At 46.6% G+C, this 13,016-nt stretch overlaps 1 protein-coding gene across 1 annotated transcript in view; it reads left to right on the top strand.

Annotated features, from left to right (window-relative positions):
• The window catches only part of TBCD (tubulin folding cofactor D), a 129,306-nt gene that overhangs the window by 71,019 nt on the left and 45,271 nt on the right, over positions 1-13,016 (top strand). Inside the window, exon 15 of the mRNA XM_006886302.1 lies at positions 4,913-4,970. Coding sequence (XP_006886364.1) covers positions 4,913-4,970 — 58 coding nt within the window. The remainder of the gene's footprint in view (positions 1-4,912; positions 4,971-13,016) is intronic.

The raw sequence follows: 13,016 nt of genomic DNA, 5'->3' as shown, positions 1-13,016 counted from the left end.
GTGGTGGTGGTGGCGGGCAGTGGTGGTGGCGGGCAGTGGTGGTGGCAGGCAGTGGTGGTGGCCAGTGGTGGTGGCGAACGTGTGGTGGTGGCAGACAGCAATGGTGGTGGTGGCCAGCAGTGGTGGAGGAGCAGTGAAGGACAGTGGTGTAGTGGTGGACCGTGGTGAAGAGCGGTGGAGGTGGAGGACACCTGCAGGCCATGTCGTGCCATGTGAGGTGCTGCTGCTGGATGCTGCTTTCACATCAGGCCTTTCGGATTCTGAGTCAGGCATGAGGTGGTCAGTGCAGTGGCCTGGGGAGTTTTTGTCTGTCATGGCCTGTGGCCCCTTTGCCTGCACCCAGCCCCTTGATCATTCCATGGAAGACACCGACCATTCTGAGGGCCAGTTGGACAGGTTCTTGGCCTGTACTCCGCCCTTCCCGTCCATCCAGACTCCTGGCATTCTGTGGGGGCGGGAGGGCGGGCCAGGGTGAGTCACCTGGCCAGGTCAGCGTGAGGATGCTGACGGAGCCTCCCGCCCCGGGAGCTGAGTATCGGTTGGGGTGGGGCCTCTGTCTACTTCTCTTGGCTCACAAAAAATGACCACACTCTAATTGTCAGCTTTTAAGTCCATTAATTCTGTCAGATAATAAAATCTTGATATCTTTAACTGCTTTCACAAATGTGTGCATGTACTCTGCAAAGGCTGACGGGAAATCAAAACACGGCCCCGTGTGTGAACTAGAAAACTCTGTAAAAGGGCCAGCGTGCAGGTGAGGAGGGGGTTCAGGGAGGGTGCAGCCTGGACACCTCTGCCCCCCACTCCCCCAGGCAGGCGTCCTGAGTAGTCTGCAGTGGGGGCACTTGCTCATATTCTTGGTAGGTCCTAGGCCCTCCCTCCTTCATAAACTGCACGCTTGTGTGATGCACGGAGACACATTCCCTGCTCGTGTTTGTGTGCGTGAGCGTGTGATGCACAGAAACACGTTCTCTCAGAGTGTGTGTGTGTGTGTATGTGTGTGTGTGAGAGAGAGAGAGAGAGAGAAATACATGGACACACATTCCCTGAAGGGGTGTGTGTGGTATATGGAGACAACATTCCCTGATTGTGTGTGAGTGGTGCTTGGCAACACAGCAGCTGTGAATCCGTTGGGGAGTCTCATGGATGCACCAGGGCTGGCATATTGGCATGGTGTGTGGGGCCACTTGCCAGCAGGAAAGGGCTAGACTGCCTTTTGCTGGTTTCTTTCTGACTGCTGGTGGTGTCGTGAGCATAGGTGGCAGCCCTGGCCCGTCCCTCTCGTGCCTGGAGCTTTTCTCAGAGCTGTGTTTTGTTTGCACGGGTTTCTGTCAGCGTGAGGCCCTCCAGTGGGGAGCACCACTTGTCCGAGAGGACATGTCACCAGTGGCCAGTGTCTGGGCTGCATAGGGACCCTGGGCCGCTGCAGGAGGGACTCAGCACTGTTGTGTTCAGTGGTGTGGCTGCTGGAATTCACAGCCTTCAGTGAGGACACCAGCCACAGGCGGAACTTGGATTTTACCTTAAAGACATGATTTGCAACTTTGAGGAAACATGGTTCATAAAAAGAACTCACGTGTTCTTGAAAGTTGCTAGCTTGGAAACTTGGGTATTACTAGTACTTAAAAGTGGCACGCTGTAGTCTTTGTAGAATGTTCCTATAGCAGCAAGAGTGCAGTTGGTGTGAGGTCTGCTTTTTGGTGCCTCTGCTGAAATCATAGGCCCTGAGCGGGGCAAGTCTGAACGCGCACCCTCAACTTAGGCAGAAAGAGGATCTGGTCTCATCTGACGCAGCCTTTCCCTCGGTTAGGAAATCTTGGTATCACATTAGGCTCCCGGCGAAAGCGGACAGGTGCAGGCACCTGGAACACGCCTTGGTGTACAGATGCGCCCTCGCCGCCCTGCCCCACAGTGGAGGCTCCCTGGCCTTCTAAGCAGCAGCACAGCAGGGCCCGGGGCGCCTGGAGGAGTCAGTGCACAGGAAGGTGCTCTTGCATTTGTGTTTACCTGATAGCATCAGACCTGTTTGTCTCTGAAGCACTGGTATTGCAAGATGAGCCAGTTTCATTTTCAGAGTGTGAAATCAGGGCAGCTTTTCTTTATTTAGTCTAAATCAAACCTACTTTAATCCAACAGGCTTTATTTTAAAGCCTGAATTTTATACAGTTGGTCTGTAGTTGATTTGTCAGATTACTGTGGAATTCTCCAGGTGGTGCGGTTAGCTCTGTGTGTCTACCGAGGGAAGTCGAGGATACATGCATGACGCAGAGAACTGTGACAGTCACTCATGCCATTGCCAGGCCTCAGACTGTGTCCAGGGTTCAGCGTCGGGGGGTGGGGGACACATGCTCATGGGCCTCACTGCTGTCCTTTTACCACAGTGTTCTTTGTGAAATAGAAATAAAAGGAGCAAGCTACCCGTGGTCTCCTGTCCAGACTTCATAGTATCCTCCCCATTCCCTGTCCTGTTTCCCATCCCCTTATCCCTGTCCCGTCCTCCAACCTTGTCCCTGTTCCCTGTCCTGTTCCCCATTTCCTCCTCATCCTCATTCCCTGTCCTTTAACCTCCTCTCATTTCTGTTCCATCTCTTGTCCCCAATTTTCCTCCATCCCCATCCTGTCCTTTCCCACATCCCTCATCTCCATCCCGACCTGTCCCCCATCCTCATTCCCTGTCCTGTCCCCCATCCCCCTGCCCCCATTCCCTGTCCCCATCCCCTCATCACTATTCCCTATTCTGTCCCCATTTCCCTGCCTCCATTCCCTTTCCTGTCCCCATCCCCCTGCCTTGAAGTACATTTACTTGCTCTGCCACTACTTCCTTTATTTTGTCTAAAATCCCACCATTGATCTTAACTGAGTATCTGTCTCTTACCTGGGAGCCTGTTAAGGATCATTGATCTTACCTGGGGCCATGTCTTTGACACCCCCTCTATTGATCTCACCTGGGACCCCACCAGAGACCCCAATATGGACATCATTTAGGATCCCACCTGGGATCCTACCCAGGGCCTCACCCAAGGCTCTACCTAGAACCCCTCCCTTTCCTTAGCCTCTTTGCTCAGTGGAATTAAGGTGGGGTCCAGTGGGCACCCCTCCGCTGGCTTCTGTATGGCTAAGGCTGTGTGTGTGGTCCAGTGGGCACTTCTCCCCTGGCTTCTATGCTCTGTGTGGCTAAGGCCATGTGGGTTCCAGTGGGCATTCAGGTTTATTAGCAGCACCTATCGGTGATGGCATCACTGCAGCAGAGATTGGAATAAAGCTGAGTATGCTGTGAGCTGAGTGTCATGCCCTGGGGTTGTCCTCTCAGCTCCCTGAGGTGTTGACAGGACAGAGCATGGCCACTTCCCCATTCAGTGAGGTGTTTTTGTGGTATTATCTGTTGTATTTGTGATTACTGACCACCACAGGAATGTGGGGACCCTACAGGATGAACACAGGAATCCCACAGGGTGAGCACAAAGACCCTATGAGATGAGCATGGGGACCCCACAGTGAGCAAGGGTATCTCACAGAGTGAGCACAGGGACCCCACAGAGGGAGCATTGGAACCCTACACAGCACGGGGACCCTGTGGAGTGAGCATAGGAACCCTACAAGGTGAAGCCACAGGACAGCCCCAGGATGGGCAGTTTTCATTGATCTGAGTTGTTCAGACTTGTGTGTGGCCTGCAGCCCTGAGATGGGTTCTGGGTTCTGTGTGTTCATGACTGTTAGTCCCCTGAACACTGCCTTGTTCACCTGACACTGTCTGTGTGTACAACCCCCAGTGGGCCTAGTCCACCCTCTTGAGATTGCTTCCTCCCTGCCTCGTGCTCCTTGCTGCACCTATTTGTATGCCACTTGTGGCCCTGATATGTGGGAGTGAGTGGTGTGTCAGGGACACCCTGACACCTAGAGTTGATTGAGATCTCAGGGTAGGGGCTGACACCTGGGTTGAGGGATGTCTTAAGGGGCCCTGACACTTGGGGATTAGTGGTCTCTCGAGGAACTTGACACCTGGGGGTGAATGATGTCTCCTGGGCCTGATACTTGGGTGTGAATGACGTGTCAGGGAGGGTGGGGATGTTGACAGCTGGGAGTGAGTAATATTGCAGGGGGCTTTGAGCTGTGGTGCTGGAGAAGAGTATTGAGGGTACCATTGACTGCTAGGAAAACAAACAGATTCATCCTGGAGAGGGTTAAACCAGGTGGCTTCTTTTAGGCAAGGATTCTGAGGCTCCATCTAACATACTTTGGACATGTTGTAAGGAGTAACAGATCCTTGGAAAGGGACATCATGCTTGGTAGGGTGGAGGGACAGCGCAGGAGGGGAAGGCCCTCTATGAGGTAGATTGATTCAGTGACTGGGGTAATCGGGATGGGTGTGTCGGAGACAGTGCAGTTGGCACAGGACAGAGCAGAGTTTAGGGCTCTTGTACATAAGGATCGCTATGAGTCGCAAGCAACTTGACGGCACGTAACAACAACAAAAATATGTGGGGGTGAGTGGTTTCTTGTGGGACCCTGATACTTGGGGGTAATTGATATTTCAGGGACCCTGACACATGGGAGGTGAACGGTATCTTGGCAGTTTGTATAGGAGGTTTGACACCTGTGAGGATTGAGGTTTCTTGGGGTCCTGATTCCTGGGGATAAGTGGTATCTCAGGCATTGTTGATGGGGAGAGGAAGCAACACCCCAGGGATTCTGATATGTAGGCAGGATTAGTACTTTGGGTGGGCATTAAACCTAGAAATAGCTAAATGCCTGAGAGGATCAGGGGAGAGAGGCCACCACGTGAGTGATGGAGGCCTCAGGGGTTTGATGCTTTATGGTGAGGAGGGGCAGTGCCTGATGGGCAGGTGACGAGTCGCAGTAGATGGCCCCATATCACTGTGAGCCCTTCTCACTAACGTCCACTCTCTCACAGCGCGCTGGTGATTGCCACTGTGTTTGACCGGGATGTGAACTGCAGAAGAGCTGCCTCAGTAAGTACTCATTTTCCCCTTTTCGTGAAAGGTGGAGCTGACTCTCAGCACCCCTCAGATTGTCTCCTTGCCCAACATCTGGGATGCATTATCCCGCCCAATGTTACCCTCTGGTGCCTCCCTTGCCATCTGAGGCAAGAGGACAGTGAGGATAGTATTGGCAAGGCCACCTCACAGGGGTGGAGGTTGCAGGGCCAACAGTTTCGAGGTTTAGGGGCAGAGGCCATGGTGCCCTTGCTTTGTGCTGGGTCCTAGTCTGAGGGCAGGTCAGCACCAGGTGCCTGCATCAAGGAGACAAGAACAGAGTAGGTAACCGGACAGGGCTCAGATGGATGTCCAGGAATGAGGCGTGAGACTGGCTGTGAGCAGACCCCTCATACTGGGCTGTGCCAGGCTGTGCAGGGGCCACTGGAGTGTATAGGAAAGTAGAGAACGTGCCAGGATGCCAGGGTATGGGATAGTCAGAGAGGTGCTGGGGTAGAGAGGTATATGGAGTGCTGGGGTATACCAGGATGTACGTGCTATATACTGTACGTGCTATGTGATGTACGTGCAGTGCTGTACGTGGCGTGTATGCACCTGGGGTGTCCTGTGCAGCCACCAGTGAGCTTTGTGTTTTCTGTACACTCACTGTCACATTCACACTGTGCTTGACATAGCGGAGGTTGGGAAGCTGGCACAAGATGTGGCAAAGAGTTTGATCTGTTGCTCATGATCAACTTAACAGCCCCTAATGAGAGCATCAGCTGTCTTACGGTGTGTAGTGACCTCATATAGGGGGTGTGTGTATGTGTGTTTATACACACACACACACATACATAAATACATACATACATATATGCAGTTTACGTATAACTATACTTGCTTTACCTATAACTTATGCCTATTGTGTCAGAGACACTAAGATTGGCACAGGATAGAGCAGGGTATAGGGCTGTTGTAGACAGCGTTGCTATGAGTCGCAGGCAACTCAGCGGCACATGACAACAATTCTTCATATAGTTATATTTTTAGAGTGACTTAAGAAAACTGCTCACTTGGCTGTGGAGGCCAGCCAGTTCCTGGTCAGTGACCCACTATGATGTCTTGGTGGGTTCTGGACATAATGTGCTCCAGTGAGCCCCCATGCTTGTTTCATCATAAACACTCTGGAAGAATTTTGTATACATATATATTTGGCAAATACTTGAGATACTGAGCTAATGCATTGAGACTGTATGTGGAATTAAAAGCTTCAAATATCAATAAGAAAGCAATTCAGGCATTTAGTATACAAACATAATTAAAAAAATTTTTATTGGTTTGTACAAAATTCTTGGGATTTTCTTTCATTTATATACACACTTCTTCATACATTTCTTCTTTCACATTATGTTTCATATAATGATTCATGTATTCTCTGTTTTACAAAACTAATTACCATTGATCTGTGGGCTGCTGTTACCCTGTCTTTTCAGGTCCCCATTAGATTTTTCCAAATTCCTTCATCTTTTATGCTTATCTTACTAGTTGTAAAGAGGAGGGGGATTTGTCACTCACACAGTTGTGAGGTTGGCAAGTCCCAAGTCTGTGGGTCAGATGTCAGGCTGGAGACTGCCTGTCTCGTGTGCCTGCAGAGGCTAACAGACCCAAGATGGGCAGGTCAGATAGCAGACTGCTAATGCACAGGCCCTGAAGACTTGCCAGCTCTCAAGATTGAAAGGATTGGGGTAGGCTGCTGGCCCAAGTCCAAGGAACTAGCAGTCAGAGGATGGTGAGTCGAATGCAGGATATGGGCAGAGGGAAAAAACAATGTTTACCAGACATCTACATATTTAGGGCACAAGCTGGACCTCTGGGAAACTCTCTTTTAATGGATTGGCTGCTCATAGCAGATCTCATCATGAAGGAAAAGGACATAATAACTACCAAACTACTGAGAACTGTGGCCAGGCCAACTTGACACACAACCTTCACCACCACAGCATGGAATAGATAGCAAAATATGTGAGCTGTAAGTTTATGATGAGCCTTCTTCCAGTCCTGATCCTATTTTTCATGTAATTTAGCTTCTCGAATTATTAGATCCGCATACAGATTGAATTAGTGTGGAGAAAGGATACAGCCTGACAAATAACCTTTTTTATTTTAAACTTGACATTTTATTTTAAAATTTTATTTTGTTCTGTTGTTCAAGTATTGGCATTTGCTGCAGAAGGTCAAGGACTGCTGCTTTCATTATGGATTGAAGCTCAACATTTAAAAAACAAAGATTCTCACCACTGGGCTGATTGGCAGCATCTTGATAGTCAGTGGAGAGATTGAGATTGTTAACAGCCTCAGTTTGCTTGGTTCCACGATCAGCACTCTTGGTACCAGCAGCCAGAAAATCAAAAGACCAATTACATTGGGAAAATCTCCTGTCAAGGAGCTTTCCAGGGTACCAAAGAGCAATGATGTCATTCTAGAGACGAAAGTGTCCCTGATCCAGGCCATGGTCTTTCTTCACAGTTTGCATCAGAAAGCTGGACAGTGACTAGGAATGATAGAAGGAGAATTGATACCTTTGAGCTGTGGTGCTGGAGAAGAGTATTGAATATACCATGGACTGCCAAGAGAACAAACAGGTTCCTCCTGGAGAGGGTGAAGCCAGGCTGCTCCTTGGAGGCCAGGATTCTGAAGCTCCATTCTACACATTTTGGATGTATTGCAAAGTAGGACCAATATTTGGAGAGGATATCATGTTTGAGAGGATGGAGAGACAGCACAGGAGGGGTAGGTCCTAAATGAGAGGGACTGACTCAGTGACTAGGGTAATGGGGGTAGGTCAGAGACAGTACGATTGGCTCAGGATAGAGCAGGGCTCAGAGCTGTTGTACTCAGTGGCAACTCAGTGGCCCATAACAACAACAACAACAACATGCCATTTCCCCTTACTCAGCTTGAACAACTGTTTCTTGGTCTAAATAAAGGTTTTGAATGAGTGCAATTAACTGTTCTGGGAGTCCTGTTCTCAATACTGTCATTTTTTATTATCCACACAAATGCTTTTGAATAGTTAATAAAACACAAGTAAACCTCTTTCTGGTATTCACTACTTTCAGCTATTATCCACTTCATATCAGCAGTGTTATCTCTTGTGCCATGGCCTTTTTTGAATCGAGCTTGAATTTCTGGAGGTTCCCTGCCAGTGTAATGTTCCAACCATTTTAAAATAATCTGCAACTTGCATATGATATTAATGATGTTGTTGTTGTTGTTATGTGCTGTCGAGTTGCTTGTGACTCATAGCGACCCTGTGTACAACAGCCCTAAACTCTGCTCTGTCCTGTCGCAGTTGCACCGTCTCTGACACTCCCATCCCGATTACCCCAGTCACTGAATCAATCCACCTCACAGAGGGCCTTCCCCTCCTGCGCTGTCCCTCCACCCTACCAAGCATGATGTCCCTCTCCAAGGACCTGTCCCACCTTGCAGCATGCCCAAAGTATGTTAGACGGAGCCTTAGAATCCTTGCCTCCAAGGAGCAGCCCAGTTTGACCCTTTCCAGGATGAATCTGTTTGTTTTCCTAGCAGTCCATAGTACCCTCAATATTCTTCTCCAGCACCACAGCTCAAAGGCATCAATTCTCCTTCTATCCTCCTTAGTCATTGTCCAACTCTCTGATGCATAACAAGTGATTGCAAAGACCAGGGCCTGTATCAGACGCACTTTAGTCTCGAAAGAGATGCCATTGCTCTTCAGTACTTTGGAGAGGTCCCTAACAGCAGACTTTCCTATCACAATACGTCTTCTAATTTCCTGACTGCTGGTGCCAAGAGTGTTGACTGTGGAGCGAAGCAAACTGAAGCTGTGAACAATCTCAGTCTCTTCACCATCCATCCTGATGCTGCCAGTTGGCCCAGTGGTGAGAATCTTTGTCTTCTTGACACATATCCTTGATGGATCACCATTTTTTGGAATGGGAATAAATAAAGATTTCTTTCAGTCCAGTTGATTAGTTAGCTGTACTCCAAATTTGTTGGCATAGGCTAGTAAAGACGTCCAGGGCTGTATCAGTTTGTTGAAGCATGTCAACATCCATCATCAACATGTTGAAGCATGTCAACAATTTTAACTGTTTCTGTGACCATATATTTTGTTAATGGTTCAGTGTGGCTTGAACATCTTCCTTTGTTACCATTAGTACTGATGATATGCTGCTCTCTGAAATGATTCAGTGTTGGCCAGTTCTTTTTGGTACAGCACCTCCGTTTTCTTTTCCTTCCATTTTCTTTTGATTCTTCCTGCATCATTCAGGATTAGCTCATAGAATCCTTCAGTATTGCAATTTGGGGCTTGAATTTGTTCCTCAGTTCTTTCGGCTTGATAAATACTGAGCATGTCCTTTTCTTTTAATTTCTAACTACAGCTCTTTGCACATTTACTTGTAGTACTTTGCTTCATCTTCTCTGGCTGCCCGTTGAGATCTTCTGTTCAGCTGTCTTAGTTCAGTGTTCCACCCTTTTGTTTTGGTTTCTTTTTGTACTGGGCAAATTTTCTCCCTGGCCCCCCACCCCCACCCCCCCAGCTTGCTCCTCTCTTTGAAAAGTAAAAGAAAAATTCTTTCTTTGGTATACAGTCCCCCTGCACCCCTCCCACCGCCACAAGTACACTCCACTATGCAAACTTAATTGTGGACTCTTGTGATAACTATAATACCCTGTCATATATCACTTTTAAATTATTCTCTCCCTCATCTGTTTCAATGTAGTATACACAATTCATCCAGTTTTTCTCAGTCTTACCCCAACCCTGATGTCAGTCCCATTTTACAGCAGTGGCACCATGCAGTATTTGTCCTTTTGCGACTGAGATACTTCACTCAGCATTATGTCCTCCAGGTCACCCATTTTGAGTAATATTGCATGAGTTCCTTGTTTTTCAATGCAGTGTAGTATTCCATTGTGTGAATATACCATTCGTTTGTTGATGCCGTGATATTCTCTTATAGTTCATCTGTTCTTCTAGTATTCAGTGCATCAAATCTATTCTTGAGATGGTTTTTGAAATTCTTTTGGGATAGACTTAAAGTTTTATATTGGGTCACAGGCACTTGTTTTCATTTTCCTCCTCTTCAATTTTAACTCACATTTGAGAAGTTGATGGTCTGTCGGCCTCTAGCCTAGATTGGAATATTGGTTTGAGCATCTGCAGTGTCTCTTTATATGGATGTAGTCAGTCTGATTCCAAGATTGTCCATCAGTTGAGGTCCATGTGTATAGGTACTGTTCATGATTGTTCAAATATTAATTTGCAGTGAATAAATTTGTACAAAATTGTGTCATGCAATTTCCAGCCTCATTTCTGTCACCAAGGCCATATTTTCCAATTACTAGTTCTTTTTTACCAACTTGTGCATTCCAGTCACCAGTTATTATTAATGCATCTTGAGTGCATGTTTGCTCAGTTTGAGACCACAAAATTTGAAAGTAGTCTTCAGTTTTCTTCCTTTTTTTTTAGTGGTTGGTATGTATATTTAAAACACAGATCTTCCTTGTATTCTATAGATAATATCTTATTATGCACAGCATTTACTTCAAGCTAGATCTTGACATGCTGTTTTTGATAGTGGATGTGACTCTCTTCTTTAATTTGTTACTCTTGATGTGGTAGATCATACGACTGTCTGATTTTAAATGGCTACTGTCAGTCCATCTTAATTCATTGATACCTAGGATGTTGATCTTTATGCATTCTTTTCCATTTTGACTTCTAATTTTCCTAGATTCATACTTTGCACATTGTACTTTGCAGTGATTAATGCCACATCGACAAATGAAGGTCCTTCATTGGGTTAAAACTTTACTCTATCATGCATCTGTCAGTGTATTATGATTCTGAAAGTGATGGAACCAGTATTTCAGATACCAGCAGAGTAACTCCTGGTGTATAAGTTTTAGCAGAGCTTCCCACTAAGACAGGCTAAGAAACAGGATAGGCCCTGCACCTGTGAAATAGCAGTCTTTAGACAACCTTTGAATAATGAAAAAACATTGTTGGCTAACCCTAACCCTAACCCTAACCCATCCTTACCATTTCTGATATGCTTAAGCCCATTGTTGTGCCAGGAAATAAGAAAAACAACCACCTGGCCTACTGACTGGTGTTCCCATTCCAAAGAAAGGTGATCTGACAGTGTGGAAATTATCGAATCATATCATTGATATTACATGCAAGCAAGATTCTGCTGAAAATTATCCAAAAAAGACTGGAACAGCACATCAACAGAGAACTGCCTGAAAGAGGCCATGGGACTAGGGATATTACAGCTAATATCAGTTGGATCTTGGCTGAAAGCAGAGTACCAGAAAGGTGTTTGACAGTGTGGATTACAACAAACTGTGGCTAACTCTGAGAAGAATGGGAATCCTAGAACACTTGATTGTGCTTATATGTAACCTATACTTGGACCAGGAGGCGGTTGTCAGAACAGAGCAAGGAAACACTGCGTGGTTCAAAATTGGGAAGGGTGTGCGTCAAGGTTGTGTCCTATCTCCATATCTTTTCAATCTATATGCAGAACAGATTATTTGGGAGGTCGGGCTCTATGAGGAGAAATGTGGCATCAGGATTGGAGGTAGACTCGTCAACAGTCTGTGTTATGCAGTTGATACAACCCTGCTTGCTGAAACTGAGGAGAACGTGAAACGCTTGCTGCAGAACGTCAAGGACTACGGCCTTCAATATGGACTGAAACGCAACATCAAGAAAACAAAGATTCTCACCACTGGGTGGATTGGCAGCATCATGATGGGTGATGAAGAGATTGAGATTGTTGACAGCTTCAGTTTGCTTGGCTCTACAATCAGCATTCTTGGTATCAGCACCAAGGAAATTAAAAGACAAATTGCATTGAGAAAGTCTGCTGTCAGGGACCTCTCAGAAGTACTGAAGAGCAACAGTGTCAGTCTGGAGACTAAGGTACTCCTGATATAGGCCATGTTCTTTGTAGTTACTTGCTATGCATTAGAGAACTGAACAATGACTAGAGATGATAGAGGGATTGTTGATACCTTTGAGCTTTGGTGCTGGAGAAGAGTACTGAATATACCATGGACTGTTAGGAGAACAAATAGGTTCGTCCTGGAGGGGGTGAAGCCAGGCTGCTCCTTGGAGGCAAGTACTCTGAAGCTCTATCTGACATACTTTGGACATGTTGCAAGGTGGGATCAGTCTTTGGAGAGGGACGTCATGCTTGGAAGGGTGAAGGGACAGTGCAGGAGAGGAAGACCCTCGATGAGATGGATTAATTCAGTCACTGGGGTAACGGGGATAGGTGTGTTGGAGACAGTGATTGGCAAGGGACAGAGCAGGATTTAGGGCTGTTGTACATAAGGTCGCTATGAGTCACTGGCGGTTCAACAGCACATAACAACAACAACAACAAATCCATTGTTACAGGCACTATGTCAGTTCATCTTGTTGTGGTTTTTCCTCTTTTCTCCTTGACTTTCTGTACCTTTCTCAGTGTAGTAACCTTCCCGAAGGTCTGGCCCTTCCTGACAACATACCCAAAGTATGTGAGATGAAATTCAGCATCTTTGCCTGTAAGGAACACCCTGGTTATATTTCTTCAAGACTTACTTGCTTGTGCTTTTGGCAGTCCTTGACATACTCAGTACTCTTCTCCAGCACCACAGTTCACTTCTTCTGTCATCCTTGTGCATTGTCTTAACTTTCAGACGCAAAGGAAGCAGTTGAAATACTTGTGCTTGGATCAGGCGCTCTTTAGTCTGCAAACTGACATTGCTGTTCTTTGCCACTTTTTATTTTTTTTTCTTGTTTATTTTTTTAACTTATTATTAATTTCACTAAAAATTTACAGAGACTTTGGATTTCCATTCATTCATTGTTGCACTTTTCTCCCCTCCCAACCCTCCCCCCAGTACATTACCCTCTTGGAAAAGTAAAAGAAAAATTCTTTCGTTGTTTCACAAACCCTCCCCTAGGTCCATTCCACTATGCAGCCTTCACTCTGGACTCCTGTCATGACAAAAATACCTAATCACATATCCCTTTTAAAC

The sequence above is a fragment of the Elephantulus edwardii genome, unplaced genomic scaffold, assembly GCF_000299155.1.
Source record: "Elephantulus edwardii isolate Elephantulus edwardi_28Jun2011 unplaced genomic scaffold, EleEdw1.0 scaffold00048, whole genome shotgun sequence".
Lineage (NCBI taxonomy): Eukaryota > Metazoa > Chordata > Mammalia > Macroscelidea > Macroscelididae > Elephantulus > Elephantulus edwardii.
This window is presented reverse-complemented; position numbering and strand designations above follow the sequence as displayed.